General features: G+C 34.6%; 1 protein-coding gene across 1 annotated transcript in view; it reads right to left on the bottom strand.

Moving 5' to 3' along the window:
* ATM (ATM serine/threonine kinase) overlaps positions 1-19,283 on the bottom strand; it is a 59,778-nt gene that overhangs the window by 21,410 nt on the left and 19,085 nt on the right. Inside the window, exons 26-44 of the mRNA XM_009999394.1 lie at positions 19,201-19,271; positions 18,480-18,598; positions 17,113-17,239; positions 15,745-15,944; positions 14,411-14,585; positions 13,425-13,589; positions 13,133-13,265; positions 10,982-11,077; positions 9,399-9,570; positions 8,835-8,976; positions 8,025-8,201; positions 7,450-7,624; positions 3,617-3,704; positions 3,109-3,264; positions 2,450-2,452; positions 2,120-2,204; positions 1,234-1,322; positions 1,036-1,138; positions 8-34 (exon numbers count right to left, since the gene is read on the bottom strand). Coding sequence (XP_009997696.1) covers positions 8-34; positions 1,036-1,138; positions 1,234-1,322; positions 2,120-2,204; positions 2,450-2,452; positions 3,109-3,264; positions 3,617-3,704; positions 7,450-7,624; positions 8,025-8,201; positions 8,835-8,976; positions 9,399-9,570; positions 10,982-11,077; positions 13,133-13,265; positions 13,425-13,589; positions 14,411-14,585; positions 15,745-15,944; positions 17,113-17,239; positions 18,480-18,598; positions 19,201-19,271 — 2,303 coding nt within the window. The remainder of the gene's footprint in view (positions 1-7; positions 35-1,035; positions 1,139-1,233; positions 1,323-2,119; positions 2,205-2,449; positions 2,453-3,108; positions 3,265-3,616; positions 3,705-7,449; positions 7,625-8,024; positions 8,202-8,834; positions 8,977-9,398; positions 9,571-10,981; positions 11,078-13,132; positions 13,266-13,424; positions 13,590-14,410; positions 14,586-15,744; positions 15,945-17,112; positions 17,240-18,479; positions 18,599-19,200; positions 19,272-19,283) is intronic.

Below are 19,283 nucleotides of genomic sequence, written 5' to 3'. Positions count from 1 at the left end.
AAAGAGTGTGGCAAAGCCCAAAATTCTGCAAAGCCTGGAATTAACAAAATTACTGAAGGTTAGTTTTCTTCCCTTAATAAACCAAACGTGTTTTTTTTAAGTCTTTGCTTTACCTTTGGAAACAAAGGAGCTTATGCAGGGAAGGTACAATCAGAAGAGTTTCTAAAATCAGGACTATGTAAGACAAAAACTTTTTGATAAGACTATCAATCACAGTACTGATACGTGCAACCCCAGAGAAAAGGTTTCATTACAACTGTGCTGGCATTCTCTGAAATAAATTCCCACATGTGTTTCAAATGAACAATCTGCTCATATTGCTCCATTCCACCACTGCTGGGTAATAAGCCAGAACTGGTTTTACTTCTTAGTGACCTGTTTTTCCTGGTGGGGATTTGAAAAAGTTTCCTACAACACCTGAACTCTTATCTGTTTCAAGACCATAATGATGTTGTAATTGTGAACATGTATCCAGCTTATATGTGCTGCCATTATGAAACTCAACAGAATCTTAACAATGACACCAGAGGAATGGGAAAAGAAAAGTACCCTAGGAAAATGAAATTAGGTGAAACACCAATATACCTATGCTACATTATTCCAGAACTGGTGTGAACATTTTCAAGTTAAAAAACACAACATATTTTATGGGATCAAAATAAGACAATATCAATTCTATTTATTTAATTTTGTAAGAAATATAACAGCTTCAGTAAGATAGTCGCAATAATGGAGAGGTTTAGAAAAAGAGATGACAAAAACAATCAATTAAATTACTTTTTATATCCTGTCACTTTAGCATCTGGCCAAATTCTGTATAAAATGAAATATATTATTTAGAAATATTTCACAAAATTCAATACCCAAGGTAGAGTGACAAGAGGACCAGAAGTCTTAATGTTTTCAGGACAAAGACTGAGTTGTCTTATACAATTTGGATGCCTATGGCAGTGGACTGGACTTGATAACCAAAGAGATCTCTTTTAGTCCTAAAACAATTTTTTACATTAATTTCCTACTATAAAATAAAATTACCTCTATTATTCCTGCCTGGCGAGTAGATGGAGAGAGGCTTATCTCCAGGTCATATGTTACAAGGGCTTTCTCCCATACTGCTTCGTGCTCATATGTTCTTATCCTGTTGTAAGTTAATGAGAAGTTTTCTATTTAAGTTCCTTACTACTAAATGAAAGCAGTAACTTTAAAGAGCAAAAGAATTTAAGCAAAAGATACCGTGCTAATGGCTGCAACATTCTTCCTCCACCACAGCCATAGAGACTGTCAGGTTCTCCAATGCTTCTATATATGTCCATGAGAAGGTCCTAGAACATAAGCCATCAAAGGAAGAATTACTACCTCATCTGGAACTAGTTCAAGTGAGTTTCATACATATAATGTAAGTTTATGAATACAAGTTCTTCCATGTAACATGTTACTTTCATTGCTTAATCTTCCTTAATGAAGAATCTGAGACTGCTACTATAACAGGAAGAAAAGTTTTGCAGTCTATAAAAACTCTGCAGGATACCTAACTTCTCTGCTAAGTTACTAAAAAGACTAGTGCTGGGCCTTAAGTGGACTAGTTGAAAAGCAAAAGGCAGTAGTACTGAATTGTTATCAGACCTGCCGGTTAAGCAATGCATTTTATAGTTACACAAGCACAGTTCTGAAATAATGAACTATGGAAAGAAGTAACTCAGGTGAGGCTACTGAATCAGATTTTATGCATTGTATAAATTTGTAGGAGATAATATTCCTTTGGTTTTGATTATTACAACTTGCTACACTATCTGCTGATTTGTAATGAACATATCTCTCTGACAAAACAATTTGAAAAATACTTGGCTGGTTCCCACCATCAGGTCAGCTCTTTCAGGGAACAAGGTCTTCTTTGCTGCAATTTCAAATTTACCAATTAATTAGTGCCTCATGTGAACAAATACTCAATTTAACTTGTCCACCAAGGCCACTGAGTTCATTTTGAATCAGAGTATGAGAAGGACTTTCAAATACATTTTTTCAAGTTCAACTAGATCTGCTTTCAGCTCAGATGAAACCTACTTTTAATTTTAATTATATGAGAACATTTGCTTTTAGACTAGGAAGCACAAGCATATACCTGTAAACTTATGCCAGTTTCTTCTTTACTTTTTTCATTCAAAATAGTAATAGCTGTTCTTTGACTTTCCTCTTCAAATGTCAAACTCTTAGCTGCTTTAAAAGATGACCTAGAAGAAATGTTTCAACTGGTAAAGTGAAAAGAAATTTCATACAAGAAACTAAAGAAATTCTGAAACAACATTTAAGAAGTATAGGGCAGAAACACAAGATCAGCCTGTCATCTCCTCAGATGGCTCTCAACCAGAATTACAAGGTGATCGGTTGAACCAAGAATATCAACATCAAGGGATTTCAACATCAAGATGTTTTTACAGTGAAAAAAACTCACCTTCTAATGTCTAATCTTTTATTAAATCAAATTGCTTTTGTGAATGCCTGAAGCAAGAATGCTCTCTTCTGGGAAAGAATAAAAGCAACTACATAATATATATGCTTACAACCATATTTTGTTATATATTCGCTGTCTTAAGAGTGACTTGTCACCGAAGCAAAGCTAGTAAATCAGTTCCATATTTTGATCTTGCCAAACCAGAAGACAAAAATAATTGTCCATCATAGAAAAAAAACTTCTACAAGGATCATTCAGCTCTGCCTACACAATTCTGGTCATCAAACTGTGGTTTCTTTCTCCCCGATTCCCTTCTGGCTGTAATTTAACCATTAGCACACTATTAATAATGAGAAACAGAATTTGCAAAATGTTGAATCGAAAAAAGTGAGATTCAATACATTTTAGTATTCAAAAGCATTAGCCTTAGTGAACTTTCTCCAGAACACACACTACTAAGAAAACTCACAGTGACATGATGCTGAATGTGTCCCAGCTAGTACCAAGGCTGGGATCAAATTCAAGGACTGATAGAAATATTTTCCAGGTCAATACACACACATAATGAACTTCTTTAAAAACAAAACATTACCAGGACACAAAAAACACGATCCATTGTTTGCAAAATATCAAGAAACTGCATTCCTTGAGCCTTGTACCTTTCTTGCTGTTTGTCTCTATTTATCTTGTCTGTGTAGATTTCTGCGTAGAGCAAGGCTGTGAAGTGAGCAGCACAAGACTGTGCTCCTATAGCAACCTCAAGATAATTCAGATCTAGCCAGAAGCTGTCATCAAAAACTGTACCTGAAACAGATCTGATTAAATGAAGACTTTAATATTACTGTAACAGACCTTCTCTCTAACATTAAACAAAATAAATCCAATCTAATTATAAAGTCTTCCAAAGGCTATTTTTATCTTGTCTTTCCCCCCCTAATCTCACACCAAAAAAAGTTCAGGTTTTTAGAAAACTCCTTCAGCACAGTTAGAACCCTTTAAGGCTGGCCATATCACTTCCTAACAAATGCAAGGTCATTACTATATCTTCATTCTTTTAATTCACATTTTCTCTAGCATATTGTTCTTTCTTAATCTAGAGCATCAACCACTCTTAGAACAGTCATATCATTAAATTAAAGCAACATTTTGGAAAGCTATATAATTCACCTCTTTTGTCTTCTTAAGTAATCAACAACAGCAAGCATGGCTCGTCGAGACACTTTATCCAAACTTCTAAAATTATGGGTTTCTTGCTCTGAGATGTGTATTTGAAAAGAAAGAACACAGTGAAGTTTTGTCATAACATCCCATTTACAAAATAAAAAGGTGTACTTTGTACTCAAGAAAATAACTAAAACTTCCTTGGATAGCATTTCCAAAATTTAATTAATAGTTTGTCACAAAATTTATTTATTCTCCTTATATGATGTTAGCGACATCACAGTTTATACAACAATTTATCAAATTATCTTTGCATTAATAATTTGTGGATTCTATTTCTTCTTACAGAATTTAGAGGTGATCCAACATGACTGCACAAAGCTCCATAACAGACCTCAACCCTTAAGCTTGAGACATACAACGCTATTCCAAAGCCACAGAAATACTTAGCAGTAGCTTTATTGTAAATTTAATAGATTGTGTAAGCTTATAAAAAACCCCTACCTCGCCCCCACAGACATGTACTTGTAAATAATTTATTTTCCATGCCTTGCTTCTGAATTAAAATAAAATCAGATGTCTACGGGTTGTATTCTGATCATTGGGTTAATTATTTTTTCATTCTTCTCTATATTTTTAACTTATAAATTACAAGAAATAAGGAATAAGGAAAGCATAAGCAAAGATGTGATTACTACTACACTACAGTAAGATGCAAATCTAGGAATTTCCCCTAATGAAAGCAAAAGCCACATAAAAATAAAAGAAGAATCCAGACATTTTGTGTGTTCCAACAAACAGAAATGACCGCTTACTTTCCACTGCTACCAAAGACCATACAAAAGGAACACCAACTCCTTTGTAAGTCATCTCTGACATGCTTAACTTTCAAAAGACATACAGTGGGGACATCTGACTCAGTTCCTAACACACCATGACATTTTACTCTCCAGATCCATTCCCATGTGCTGCACTACTTGCAAATGTAGACCCAGTGTCTCACAGACAGGGTCCATTCTTAGCACTGTACAGTCAGCACCCTAGAGACTTTTGCTTCCTGCATAATTTGGTCAGATGAATAACTGAAAATTTCTGAATGAATTACATTTGGGTATCTGAAAGCATTAATGAATCAGGGGAAGGTAATGGCCAAGAAAAAGTGGAAGAAAAAAGCTATTCTTCAGGCTTTGTTGACTAAGAGACCAAATGACACAATAGCAACTATGAGCTGTCAGCATGGTTTTCACACTCACTAGCTAGCAAGAAGCTTAGAGACAGAAAATGAACATGGTGTTTGTTTTTTCATGGCATCAGATAGAAATTCGGAATCTAAGGTGAAAAAAACATGTACTTTGGACAAAAAATTACATCTCTTCTTCAAAACAACAGATTCAACTAACATTCTGGCCAGCCTGACATGCACCAAGTCCAAAATATTCTTCATGTTTAGTTTGCTGGGTCCAAATCTTGCCCAGCAGTTGGCAATTTATGGCTGGGTTGGTTTCTCAGTCAGAGCAGTGATTGGCATGATGTTCACGCTATTTATGCTTTAAAAAATTGCCAAGATTAATAGCTAACTCCTAGAACTTGCATATCAAAATGGATCAACAGGAAGACTGTTGGTCAGAAGCACTCAACTCTCTCGTATCTAACTGCTTGGCCTTTGTCAGAGTTTGGATCCTGACAGACTGGAATTAAATTTAACTAGGCTTTTATAGGGTAAGAATTCTTCCTTGAAGAAACTGTCACTAGATGTTTTAAATTTTTGTTGTACATACTGCTTACGTTCTGTCATTCCAACTCTGAAATTAACATGTGTTTGCTCTGTTGACTAGTGCACTTCTGGTTTATTTGTAAACAAATACATAGACAATGAGCTATTTAATGTAATCTTTTTTAGCACCAGGAGTTTTTAATCTGAAAAACTAAATTTAAAGCTTTTACATGTCCTTCATTTTCCACTTTATGCCTCAGCAAGATTCCTTGGATTGAATCACAATGTCTAAAGAGGCCTCTCACATGCTCCTTCGTGTCACTGAACTAACTGCAAGTTTATAAAACCTAGAAAAATCTCCTCATATTTTTCATACAGTATTTTGGGTTACTCTACATCTGAGCATAAATTTGTGCAGTAGTTTCCCTCACTGCTTATGGGAAATTGGAAATCGTTAATCCTTTTCTATATTGCAACATGGGGCAATAATAAAAATATCTGGATGTGGGAACAGCTTGTTACCAGACTTCAAAAACGTGAAAGAATACTGCTCTAGTCTTTCTGGCCAGGCTAGCCAGAATTTATAAAAAGTATTTAAAATACACCTAATATAATTAGGCTTATTTACACCACTCTAAGTACACACTGCAATACTAAGGGCTCCTTTACCTCTCTGGCAACCTGAAGTGACTTGCCTGTAAAAAGACAGCAAGAGATTGAACAGACTCATTCCTTTGGTGATTTGTCACTGAAGAAGGGAGTTAGAAGGTAAAGCAGAGTAGCTATTGCATAAAAAAAATATTAACCTGAAGTTACTGTATTTGTGTTAAGCAAGGGACATGCACAAATAAAATAAATACATTATTTCAGCTCCTGAAAATAAATGCATATGCCATTCCCATAGTGTAATAAAAAAATTATCTTATTTTTCACACAGGTTTCTGTTAACTTTAACTGTAACCTAATTGGGAAAGGACACTAGATTAGTAGGTGTTTTGTTCTTAGTGGAACTTAATGCATTATTCATAGTCAGCTGCAGTTCTTTTGGTTACAACTACTTTTCATTCAGCTGGAATCATAGAATCGTTCAGGTTGGAAAAAACCTGTAAGAACACCCAGTCTATCCTTTAACCTAACTTCATTAATCTACTTTTACCAGCCCACTGCTAAACTATGTCCCTAAGCACTGTATCTATATGATTTTCAAACACATTCAGGGATGGAGATTCAACCACTTCCCCAGGCAGGCTGTTCCCGTGCTTAATAACCCTTTCTGTAAAGCAGTCTTTCCTATCATCCAACCTAAACCTCCCCTGGCATAACCTGAAGCCATTTCCTCATGTCCTGTAACTAGTTACTAGTGAGAAGAAAACAACTTTCAGGCAGTTGTAGAGAGCAATGAGGTCTGCCCTCAGCTTCCTCTTCTTTTGACTAAACAGCTGCAGTTCCCTCAGCTTCTCCTCATAAGGTTTGTTTTCCAGACCCTCCACCAGCTTTCCTGACCTTCTTTGGACCCTCTCTAGTATTTCTATTTCTGATCCAAGCCAGGATGCCAGACTGGCCTCCCCGGCTACCTGGGCACACTGCTGGCTATTGACCAATACACCTAGGTCCCCCTCTGCCAGGCAGCCTTCCAGTCACTTTTCCATGAGCCCGTAGCGTTGCATGGAACAGGTCTTTTGAATGCATAAGGGGACCACCATCAACATTAGGCAGAAGCTAAAGCAAGGATTAGTCTTTTTTCCAGGAGCAAAAATCAAGGTGAAAACTGCCTTTAATCACTCTTGCTTGAGTAAGAGATGAATTGAACTGCCAATTAGTAATTTTGACAGTCCACAACCTCAGTCCTGCAGCACACAACTTTGGATCACATCTAAATTCAGCAAGTAATAAGCATTATCCTGTTATAAATAAGGAAAGGAACAATACAGAATAAAATACTTGGGTGATGCCAACAAACAGCTTCAAAATTACTGGTATCTTCACTAAAAAAGATCAAACAGTTGGACAGAAACTTCTAAAACTCTGCCTGCCTGCAAGCATTCATCATATGGTTGATGTCAGAAAATCATTTTTCACAACCAAATTCCCTCTTTCAGCTGAAACAAAAAAATTATGACATTACCTGAATCAGAATTTGGAGGTGTAGTAGATCTACTACATGAGACAAATCTGCAACAAGCAGTAAAAAACTTCTGGATATGAACTGACAAAAGATTTCTCCAAGATTCGTCAGAGTCATGAAGAAGGATATCATGTATCAGGTATGGAAGCAAAGTCTGACATAAGTCTGTTTTAACCTAGAAAACAATCATGCACAGCACCTGCTAAGAAAAACTACTAAAAGCCTTTCTTTCTCAGGTTACAACCAAATTGACAACTACTCAAACAAACATGTAATGCTTGAGAAAGAACATGTAATATGATAAATATAAACCACTCAGTAAGGCTATGCTGGCATTTTGTTACAGTAGCCATATAAAGTTAAACTCTGTTTAACATTATCTATCAAATCTTGTATTTCAGGAGTATATTTTATATATATATATGCAATAACTGATTATGAAGGATCTGAATTACTGTTAAGAAAAAGCAGTAACCTAACAACAGAAATTACCATTTGCTATCAAGATGAGTAAACATAGATTTTGTGCATGATAGCACACATACAACATATACATAAGTAGTAACTTAGCTCACCTCACAGAGTGGCTTCATTAACTGGAGAACTTCATTTTGTACACCTCCACTCTCCAGTACTGAACTAGTCAGGCGCTTGATCCAGGTCTCATGACTTTCTCCCAGAGGAATCCATAGGTTTGTGTCATCCAAAGTTTCTAAAGAAGCCTCTGTATCACTAGCAGGTACTGCAAAAAACTTTAAGGGAAATATATATATACATATTACAAATATAAACAAATTTTATGGAATTTTAAAAAAACATCCTGCAATCTGCACAGATTAAGACATATTAAATATTAACTCTGCTTTCACTGACTGACAGTATCAATTTTCTCCATGTAAATGTAGTTTTCCAAGGAAATCTGAAAGTATTGAAAATAAAATTTTACTGAGAACATCAACAAGGCCACATTAGACATCACATTTAGGTTACAAATAAAAAGTTTGAAAATTATGGTTAATTATGCACCTTTTTTTCTGACCTATTCTCCACTATTTTTTGGTGTCAAATGATACTTGGACCCTAACATAGAATGTTGTCAGATTACCAAATAGGTAATAAAAAATAGTCTGTGTAACACTGAAAGTACACAGCTTGCTCGTGTCAAATTGGTAATTTCCTTTGTGAAGAAGCTGCAAGTGCTGAAACAGAACGGAGAAACAGATGTACAAAAGCAATCACATTTGCAATCAGACTGATGAAAAGTCCCAATTTTGCATTCATCAAAGCCTAAAAATGAAGAATATGTTCAAATTTACTTTGAAAAACATATTTTTATGTTATCTCTACTCCATATGCCACATAAATAAGGTATATCCAAGAAGTACCTTTTTCCTAGACGTTCTGAAAGGCTGTAGATAGATCAACATGGGATCAACTTTATTTTTATAAACTTCCCAAAATTCACTGCCAGACTTGGTGGCTAATATGTTTTTCAAACAGGAAACAGCAGCAGCTCTAACATCAATACTGAAAGAATAACATACATAACAACATTATTATTAATTTCATTTAGCTATTTGCAAAATAACCTTTATACAAGACAAGTAATTCCACAATCTAACAACATGTGCATCAAACCAGAAAATTTATAATTAGGATTTGCCATTGCACATGTTGTTATAAAGCAGAGCCTCAGCATTTACTCCACAGCACTCCTATCCTCTACAGCACAAATGAGACTCTCTGGCTAAAGTCCAACCAGGAAATTTCTACGAACCATCTAAGATTGACTGGATAAGTAATCTGAGACTTGAAGAAGCACATGGCTGGACATTAACAGGTGTTTCTAACACTTTCAGATTGTTACTCTGAGGTGACTGGAACAACATACAACTTAATGGCTCCCATTAAGCTTTTAAATAAATGAATGAATAAACAACTCTACTCACCAATTATCTGTCAAAGCAGTGTTTATTTGAGTTAACATTATGAAGACCCACTGAAGGTTTCTATCTTCAAGTATGTCTACTGCTTTAGAACCCAGTGCACTTTCAGCACGCTGAAGAGCTATGGTGGAGAAATCCATGGGACCTATTTCTCCCAAGCAGCTTCCAACAGCCTCTGAAAATGCAGGTAATTTTATAGCCTTATGCACACAAAACCAAGGTCTCACACGAAAAAGTCCCAATTAATATAAACTATTTTTATAACTTAGATTATTATGGGGTGAAAAGCTGCAAACATTTATACATAATCACGTGAGGAGTTTTATTATTAAAACTACATGTATACAAATTTTAGAGCTTAGGACTCATAAATAATACAGCTAAGCTTTGCCACTCAATTTTCTAGGAGTGCTATGGCTCCAGATTTTGCAGTTTGAATCAGAATTTTATTTTTGCTTGTGTCAGAAACAGGTAAGTGGAAAAAGTCATAATCACAGCCAATAAGAGACGTTCGCTTTCATTCCCTAAGGGTATGATAAACAGAAACAGTAGCCTGTGAACAAAGACAATAGCCTGTAAACTCGTAAGAATTAACCTGTATTTAAAAAAAATAAAATTATATGTTCCTCATTTCCTTTCCAGACAAAATATTTTATAAAAACACAAGACTACATACAAGAAAAAACAAAATACAAATGACCTTGGAAATAGTTTTTTAAAAAGGGATGGTTCATTTTGTCAGAAAGAAACCAAAGCCTATTACTCTGCTCTTTCCTTCATACTGGACATGTGTCTTGAAAATGTTTCCATTTTCTACCACATTGTCTTAACCATCAGAGCAAATAAAGAACAGACTGAGGATACACAGGTTGTATTTTCAACTAAATTTAACATCTCATCTAAGGAACCACAATGCAGAACAGGCTGAAACCTACAGCTTGCAGACATGCTGAAGAATACTGAAATCAATGTGGGCTTCATTGCTCAGCGTTGGTAATTACCACATTTATTGGTCTTTTAGACAAAAAATATATTAAGGCAAATGTTCTCATTGCTTGTGTTTCTGTCTAGTTTAGACATCTAATTTCAGTAAACATACCTGCATGGATGTATGCCTCACTTGGGGCAAATGGGATTTGGATTTTAGCTTTCATGCTCTGGATCAAACATTAATCAGGTGCTCAATATAAATCATGACAATAATTTTATTAATACAGAAGAGGCTTTAGAACGGAGATCAACGATTTTAATTTCTTCTAAGACATGCTTTCAAATACTCAGATAAGGTCTCCTCAATTATTTTTTCTTATTTTTCAACCTAACAAAGTGACCTATAGAACAGCAGATGAGTCTATTCAAGTACAGAAAAGACCAGGATCTAAATGGATGACAATTTAAGTTATTAGTCAAAGGTGTAACACACAGTGACTGAAAAGAAGACATACGACCCATTTTTAACATTCCTGATGGCTACCTCTGGCAGGAAATGCCAAATATCAGTGGGAAGTAACACTGAGAACAGCCATGTTTTCAACCTGGGGTTTGCAATGACATCCCTAGGATGCCTGTGGGATCAGTTAACTTACCCAGCACTGGTTTTTCACCTGTATGGTTAACTGCCATCTTGGACAGCTGCAGTAAGCTCACCACCAATTTCACTACTACAGAATCTTCTGGCTTTTCTATTATTCAGAAAGAAAAGCAAACCCCAAAAATGTCATTGTGTATTTGTAATGTCAACATATGAAAAGAAAACACTGCTTTAGTATATTTTATCTACAAATGTCAACATGCATTACTAATGTTGAAGCAAGTTGGTATTAAACTCTCAGTTTAAAAAAATTATTAATTTTTCTTACTCATTGTGTTTTGAAAAAATTTATATGCATTTGACTACGGCAAAGAATCCCCAAAACTAGAATACACAAATGCTATTATTTTCAGTGTTTTGATGTAGAATTTATAATTAAATACATAAAATATTGTAGAAGGACATCTCGTCTGCTCTCCATCCTGTCAATGACAAATATTAGCATAAGTTAGTGTAAGAATGTTATTTGAAACAGTGAAGTCATAATGTGTGACTCCACTGATGGCCCTTAAGCTAATATCGTTATTCTGTTCTAAATATAAATCCAAGGAATAACCCAAAATAAAGATTTCTACCAGGAACTTCATAGAATTTGACTGGCTTTCGGTTGCCTAATTAACTTCGCCAAATTATAAACTCTTGACTCTGCATGATGTCTTTTTTTAGAATAAACATTCCAAACAAAATGGTTTTGTTATTTCTACAAGCAAGTTCTAGGGAAAAAAAAAAAGATGATTTGTCAAAGTAAAAAAAACAAACAAAACCACCACCACCAAAAAAACCCATCAAGCCAGATTTTCTTAAAAAATAAAATCCTGCTGCCCTACTGAGCGGAATGGAAATCTGGAATAGAGCTTGTTGACATTTTTATAAAAATGAATACACATGTTGCCAAACTGCACTAGTTATTTCTTAGATGTTATCTTTCAGCATAGTTTTATGGCCTTCATTGGTAGCTGGTTTTTACTTCTTTTTAACAACAACAATAATGAAGTTATTTGCAAGTGCTTAGCAGACTTTCAGTATAAGGCAACATAAAGGTGCCAAGCCCGTCCAGCCTGCCAGCCTGCCTCCAAGAGAGCAAGAGTCAGTGTTTCTTCTCAGTTTTTGCCAGTCAGCAGATTGGGGATTTCAAAGCAAATCTTCATACCTAGTAATCTCTATGTCTAACTCCTTGTAAGGTTCATTAAGCTTCTGATCTCCCCAGTAAGTGGTAGTAAGTTCCACACTGTATCTGTTTTGTTTGAAAAAATACATGGTTTCTTTTGTATAACTGGTGCTAGATAATTTAATCTGTTCTTGCACTGTGATAGGTGTGGTAAGTGCTCCCTATTCAGGTTCATCATGCTATTCACCAGTTCATACAACTCTCTGTATTCCTAGCTCTTGTCCAAGACTCTCCTCTGATGGAAGTTGTTCCACACAGGTTTGCTGCCCTTTTACTAAGTCTCTTTTCGAGCACAATTTCCAAACAAAAAATTGTAAACGATATTCAAGAGGTGGGGACATAAGGCTCTTACACCACGGCCTTACAACAGACTACTATTATTCCCCAAATTTTACTCTGCACTTATTTACAATGAATTAGATCATCACTTTCTATCTACCTGTCATGTACACAAGCTGATGAAGACTTGCTGTAGAGGAGAAGAGTAAAACGGTCTGGCCCACGTGTCTGAAAGCCAAACTAGGAAGGAATTAGGTCTGGACTGAGGGCTGAACACAATGCTGGGGTGTGGCAAAGTTAAACTAAAGTAAATCCTACCATTTTAGAACATATACAAGAAAACTCATTAAGCAGCCATAAAGCAATATACTCATATTATACATTATCCTGGTCATTCACAATCGTAATTGCTCCATGCCAAAAGCTGAGAGGGCATTTTATCCTCTCTCCCACATAACACCTCGTATAATATTTACAATACACTCTGTTACAGGTGTTCCTTATTTTGCATGAAAAACAAATGCCAAAACAAATGTCAAAACAAATTCTACTCTGTATGTGAAATTATAATAAGGTTACATCATTAAACATACAAAAAAAAACAACCAAAAGAAAACATTCAATGTCAAAGTAGAAGAGAGTTACATTGCTACACACATAGAACCAGATGTTTAGAAATATGTAATCAGATGCCAGTACCCTGTAAATCTTTCAGGAGATCCTTCATCTGATCTTTATACTGTTCCAATTGTTTGCGTAAATCATACAGTCCCTGAAGTCGAGTTAAGGGCAGTGAATCACAGACACCAACTGAGAGAAAGTGATTAATTTCCTGCAACAGAACATTTTGCATTAAGCACATACAGCATACAAAGGTTTCAGGTAAAGAAATGGGACTCAGTAGTCCACAATGTGGAAATTAATAGATGCTAAATAAGAGTGGAGACCAACAAATTAGGTATATATGAGATATATTCTAAAATGTATTTACCTCCAAAAGAGAATATGGTCCTTTACTGTATTTTATTTTCTGTTGAGTTGCTCGCAAATCTTTAAAAGCAGGATATTCAGGAAAAGGATCTAAACATTTGATTGCTTTGTACAGATTTTCATTATCTTTATTATCTATCACCAGATACTTCAACAAACCTAGTACCTGAAAGAAAAAGTAAAAACAAAACAAATAAACATTTTTGAGCCATATTTTTTATTCAGGTTGTAAAGTCTGTATTTCTCCAGGTTCCATCAAACTGAGAATTCTATTAAAAATGGATAAGAAAATTTATTTTCTCCATTAAAAATTACAAAATGTTTAGAGGCTTGGAGAAACCAGAGGTATATTCTAAAATGGTAAGGACTTTTTGCTACTCCCTCTCCAAAATAGACATCAAAGCTTTTATGATCACAGCCTGTAGTTTTATCCTGGCTTTTGATGAATCTTACTTCAAACACTGGTCAACACAATCATTAAATATAGGCAATGATTTAGCAACACACTGTAACCAAGCAGTTCTTCTGAGGTTATTAGGACTTCATTATTCTTACTAAATGTCAGTAATTTGAAATCCAGACAAATGCCTAAATATCATAATTTACTGCTCAAATCACTGTACTCTGGCAGAATTTGTTTTATTTATAACAGACCTACAACTTGAATAAATGATTGCTAAAGGGGTACCATACTTTCTTTGCAAAAAAGGCTGCTTTTATGCTTTACTTACAAATCAATGCACTTGGATATTCAAGCCAGGGACCTCTGAGGAATCTATAATCTAAATTATGAAGTTTTTATTTGTAGACTTGTATTTACCTGAAAATTATGAACTAGACTTCATTCAAAGCTAGAATAAAAATAAATAGAAGAAACTGAAAAGTGATCCCTAGAGGAAGGACTTCACTGAAGGAGTATGATCTGAGAAGGTTTCACATTTGGTATCAGTTCCAAGTCAGATAACTCAAGGATCAACTCCAAACTACCTGTTCCTGAATTTCAGACTGGTCCGTGGCAAGAGGTATTAGGGTTCCTACGATAACATGAAGGTGGCTCTCTAGAGCATCATCACAACATGTAACCGCTGTGTGGCAAACATGATGAAGAAGATCACAACAGAGTGAAAAGCTGCGCATGGATACGTCTCTGATAATAACAGGCCTGTCACAGGAAACAAAAAAGTGAAATTAAACAAATACAAACTGCCACTGTTTCAGGTATTAACTTGTCATACAACATGGGAGGAAAGGGGAGAGGGGAAATAGAAATTAACTTTATAAGAGGAACTGAGTCTAAGCTTTAACGTTAATCAACTCAATCAGGTTTAAGGATTTATGTCAGGAGACGCTGCAGAACTAAAACATACAAAATTTGACTGATCGCTTTAAAGCTTGAAGAAACATATATTCCCAAAAGGAAAAAATATTAAACCAACCCAAACCAGCTTTTAGATTCTTATTTTTCAGAACTATACTGACAGAGACAGAACAAAGCGGAAAACAAGCTCATTGAACCCTTCTCTCTCTCACATAACTTAGCAAAAAGGAGGAAAAAAAATTAGGTTACAATGGACACATGAGGACACTTGGGGATTACCTAGTCTAGCTTCCTGCCTGAAGCAGGGTAAGCTTCCAAGTCAGATCAGGTTCTCAGGGCTTTGTGGAGCTGAATTCTGATACATTTCTTGGATGGAGAATCAATAGCCTCCCTGAGCAACCTGATCCAGTATTTGACATGGAGGTGAATAACTTACTTGAAAATGCAAAGCTAAATTCAAGTAAGAGAGTATCTCTGTGTAAGAATCGCTATTTAAATTTTAAGCTTGATTAAATACCAGTTTTCTCCATCTGAACACAAGCTAAAACAACATGCACTGATTCTCACTCATTTTGCTAGCTGCTTATTGATGAGAATGTAAATTTCAATACCCTTCATTAACTCAGTAAACACATTATGACACATGCTTACTTTGCACTCAATTCCACAATCTCAATTTTCTCCCAGTCTTTAAAAACCTAAACACCTCCCTTCTGATACTCAAACCTTCCTACATTTCTGATTTCTGCAATTTGATAGCCTATTATATATATAAAATTCTGCAGTACAGCAAACATTTAATTACAAGGATAGCACAAAAATTTCCACATTTTAGTAAGAGTTCTAATTTAAATTCTGAATTTATCAAACAGGCAAATTGATTTTTTCTTTCAGCAAATATAAGTTATTTCTACAAATTAATTAACATCTAGTATGGATACTGAAACCTAAGGTTACAAGAACAAAGGAGCATAGACAGGAAGAACAAGATTTCTGTATTTACCTGCTATTGATGTGGTGAATCAGGGTGTAAATGACATCTCGGAGGACAAAAGCCCGTGCTCCTCCTAAACTATCTTTTATCTCTTTAAGTAGCAGACTAACAAACAAGTGATAAATTTTAAGAACTCTGTGTTTCTTGTAAATGTTGTTTGTATCTGATGCATGCTTACAAATGGCTAGAAGGATTTTCTGGAATGAATCCTAAAAATGAACAAACTATGAGTAAAAAAATAATTCATAATGCCAGTACAGATATACTGTCTATGAAGAAAAAACTTAAGCAATATTCATATATATTCATATATTCATATATATATAAAATATATTTTTTAAAGGACATATGCAGAAAGGCTTTATTATTTTTACTGTTTTAACAAACAGAAGACCTGCACAGAAACCAAGTCCCCACACCTCCTAAATTGTTTGGGTTTTTTTCTCCTCACATGAGAAAGGTTATGCACATTTTTCAGAAAACCAAATTTTTATGGCAATTTTCATGAACAGGAGAAATATCAAATAAAAGCCATTAAAAATTGGGTAGTGCTTCAATCTATATTCTTTCAAACATAATGTTCATATGTACAAAATGCATTATTTAATAAAATATATCAATACAGATTGTAACTGTTAAAACTGCAAATCTAAAACCAAAAAGTTACTATCTTAAAATACTAGGCAGCCTGTGCTACATTTTGAAGAATTTATTCTGCTGGCTGGCAGTATTAACTTTTACACTCAAAAGATTTAGTCAAATATGGTCCAGGAAAGTTTTGTTTTCTTATTTTTAGATTGTGGGTAGGCAAAGTAAGTTATTGACAACATCTGCAATAAAACGGCATAAACTTTTAAAAGGTATGTTACTAAGGAATTATGTAATATGTTTATGATTTATTGCAAGCACTGCATAATTTAATGTGCCTTTGTATTTGCTTTCAACAACAGAAAATCAAATGTCTAAAAATACCACAGACTATAAAATTCCCTAGTCAGAAGGGAAGCAAACTTTAGTATCTTAATTGTAGATTGTATTTAGATAAAATTGTCCAAATTTGTGATTATTTCAGAATGTGTTTCAGACATATGCCAAAGAAAGAAATTGCATCTAAATTGTATCTGGTACACACAGATTCCCCATAGTTAAAATAATCCTCTCTATGTATTATATGATGCATGGTATAGTTCAAGAATGCAACTTTTGTGAGGTTACTGTGTGTCTGAAACTAGGACTTCTTTCATTTTGGAAGGCAAACAGAAGAAGAGAAAGGTTTCTAAGGTTGCATTTTTTCCTCCTATATAAATGACTAAAATTACCAAAATGTGCCCATAAAGAAATTTTATGTTCTACAGAAAATCATCATTACATACTTACAGGGCTTTTAGAAAGAACTGCTACAAGACTTTTCAATTTGCTTTTATGACAGTTGTTAATATAGTCCAAGGTTGCCTTAATCACATAAGATGGAAAATGAGGAGGATTAGGAGCAGGATCCAGTTCCCTAAATGAATAAAAAAGAGACTATTTTTTTTCCCTCCCAAAATCAAAACCCATGTATTAAGTAAAATAAGGCTCACAGAATAAACACCTAACTCCGAGGAAATATTTTCTGCTTTCAGGAAGAAGCACCAAAAACACCCAGCAGAGTGACAAGCATCTTATTTAATCTTATTTATAGCTCTGTTTTCCCTCTGCAGCAGCTTTCTAAGTTGTACTTTCTTAAGACTCTTTTATTATTTTTAGAAAGATCATATAGCTAAAAACCCATACACTTGCCTCATGATGGGTACTTCATAGAAAAATCTAATTGCAAGTAACGGAAAAAGCTTCTGCAGTTTGTAATTATGGGAACAATTTTCTGGGAGCTCAAAATCAAAATAAATGTACCATGATAGTAACAGAAACTAAATCTAAGTTTCATGACTCTTTATTCTTAACATTCTCTTCTTATAAAGAAAAATTTTGCTTTTAAGTTTACACCATAGTTTGTTAATAAACTCTGAAACAAAATTATTTTATAAAGCTCCAAAATCCTCAGCTATTTAACTTGTGGCAAATTTTCGTAGGAATGGTTTGGTTTCTTTCAACTTCATATCTTTACAACAAAAATATCTTCTTCAACAGCTTCAGAAATTGAAATGTTTTTCAAGTAGTTTGTATCTAATCACAAAATTATTTCCACATATAATTATGCAAATAATTATATTTTTAGGACAATTACGAAGACTGAAAAGCTCATAAAAATGAAGCTACTTATGTCATTAGAATATTTCTATTAGTCAGGAAATTGTTTATTTGGCATTGCTTAAGCAATCTCCTTCCCAAATGCAAGAGCTGCCACTACCACAATTGTTAAGAAATGGTTCACTTCACTTCCTAATGACTTCTTAATATTTAAAGACCTTTACAATAATCACTTTAATTTAGACAATAAAACCCTCACTAATTTTACTGAAATTTACTGGGCAGTCCATCCAAATCCGAACTAAACTCAATTGGCATTGCCACAGTCTAGCTTATCAACACACCACGGCATTCCCGTGCCGACCCATTCATCCTCACCATTAGCTGAAGTTTTAGAGGTTCTCTTTATTGATACTGGGGAATAAAGCAAGCCTAATGACAATAAAAGCCTTTAATTCTCAATTTCAAGGCCACCTCTTCTTACACTTGAAGGGCATATTTTAATGGGCAGTGTTATACAAACACACTCAGCATTTAGAAAGTCTCCAAACTGATACCTTATATATTTAGCTAAATGAGATCCTTCTTCTACCGTAGTATCAGGTGGCTCATGTAAGGTCATCAACAGTTCAACCACAATCTCTGATAAGTTATTATGACATAAGTTGTCAATTTGCTAGAAGAAGAAAAATACTGTTTTAATAAGGAAAAAACAAGCTAAAATAATTTAACTTTTCTTTTCCTTCTGAGGAAACCCTGTTTTCCTGTCTGAATTCTCTATTTGTTTAACTACCCAAGACATACAGTTCGTTCAGAAATTAAGCCTGGTTAAATCTTATCACAGTCACAGGTAGAATAATTTATTTTCTACAGTATCTGGAAAAAAAATTAGTTTGATTTTACTACTGTTTCTGAATACAGAGTCTACTTTTGGGGAAGATGGCTCCTCATAAAGCAGTAACAAAGTGTTTTAGGAGGAAAAGAGGACTTACTTAAGCAGATATATGACAGCAAAACTCAGGGTTGTATAATTAATTGTAAAGAAAAACTTTATTATGTGCTGAAAAAAAATACACTTCAAGTCAGCTGTCTGCCTGAAAGTTTCTATTGAATAGCTACTCAAAAACCTTGGTATAAAAATTTGGCTAGTTTGGCTTTATTAAAATAACTATTTTGTATATATAAACTTGAGCTATTTACATTTTTACAGAACATATAAAGTTTCCTTCAGGTCTTTTAAATGCCAGAGATCTAAATTTACACATTTAAAATAGATACCTGTTTTCCTAAGCAGCTTTCATCCTTAAGCATGTCATAGACCTTAGAAGCCGTATCTCTTTGCTCTGCTACTTCACTCTTTC

The sequence above is a fragment of the Chaetura pelagica genome, unplaced genomic scaffold (genome assembly GCF_000747805.2).
Source record: "Chaetura pelagica isolate M959 unplaced genomic scaffold, ChaPel_1.0 scaffold85, whole genome shotgun sequence".
Classification (NCBI taxonomy): domain Eukaryota; kingdom Metazoa; phylum Chordata; class Aves; order Apodiformes; family Apodidae; genus Chaetura; species Chaetura pelagica.
Note: the sequence above shows the minus strand (reverse complement) of the source record. Positions and strands in the feature narration are given on the sequence as shown.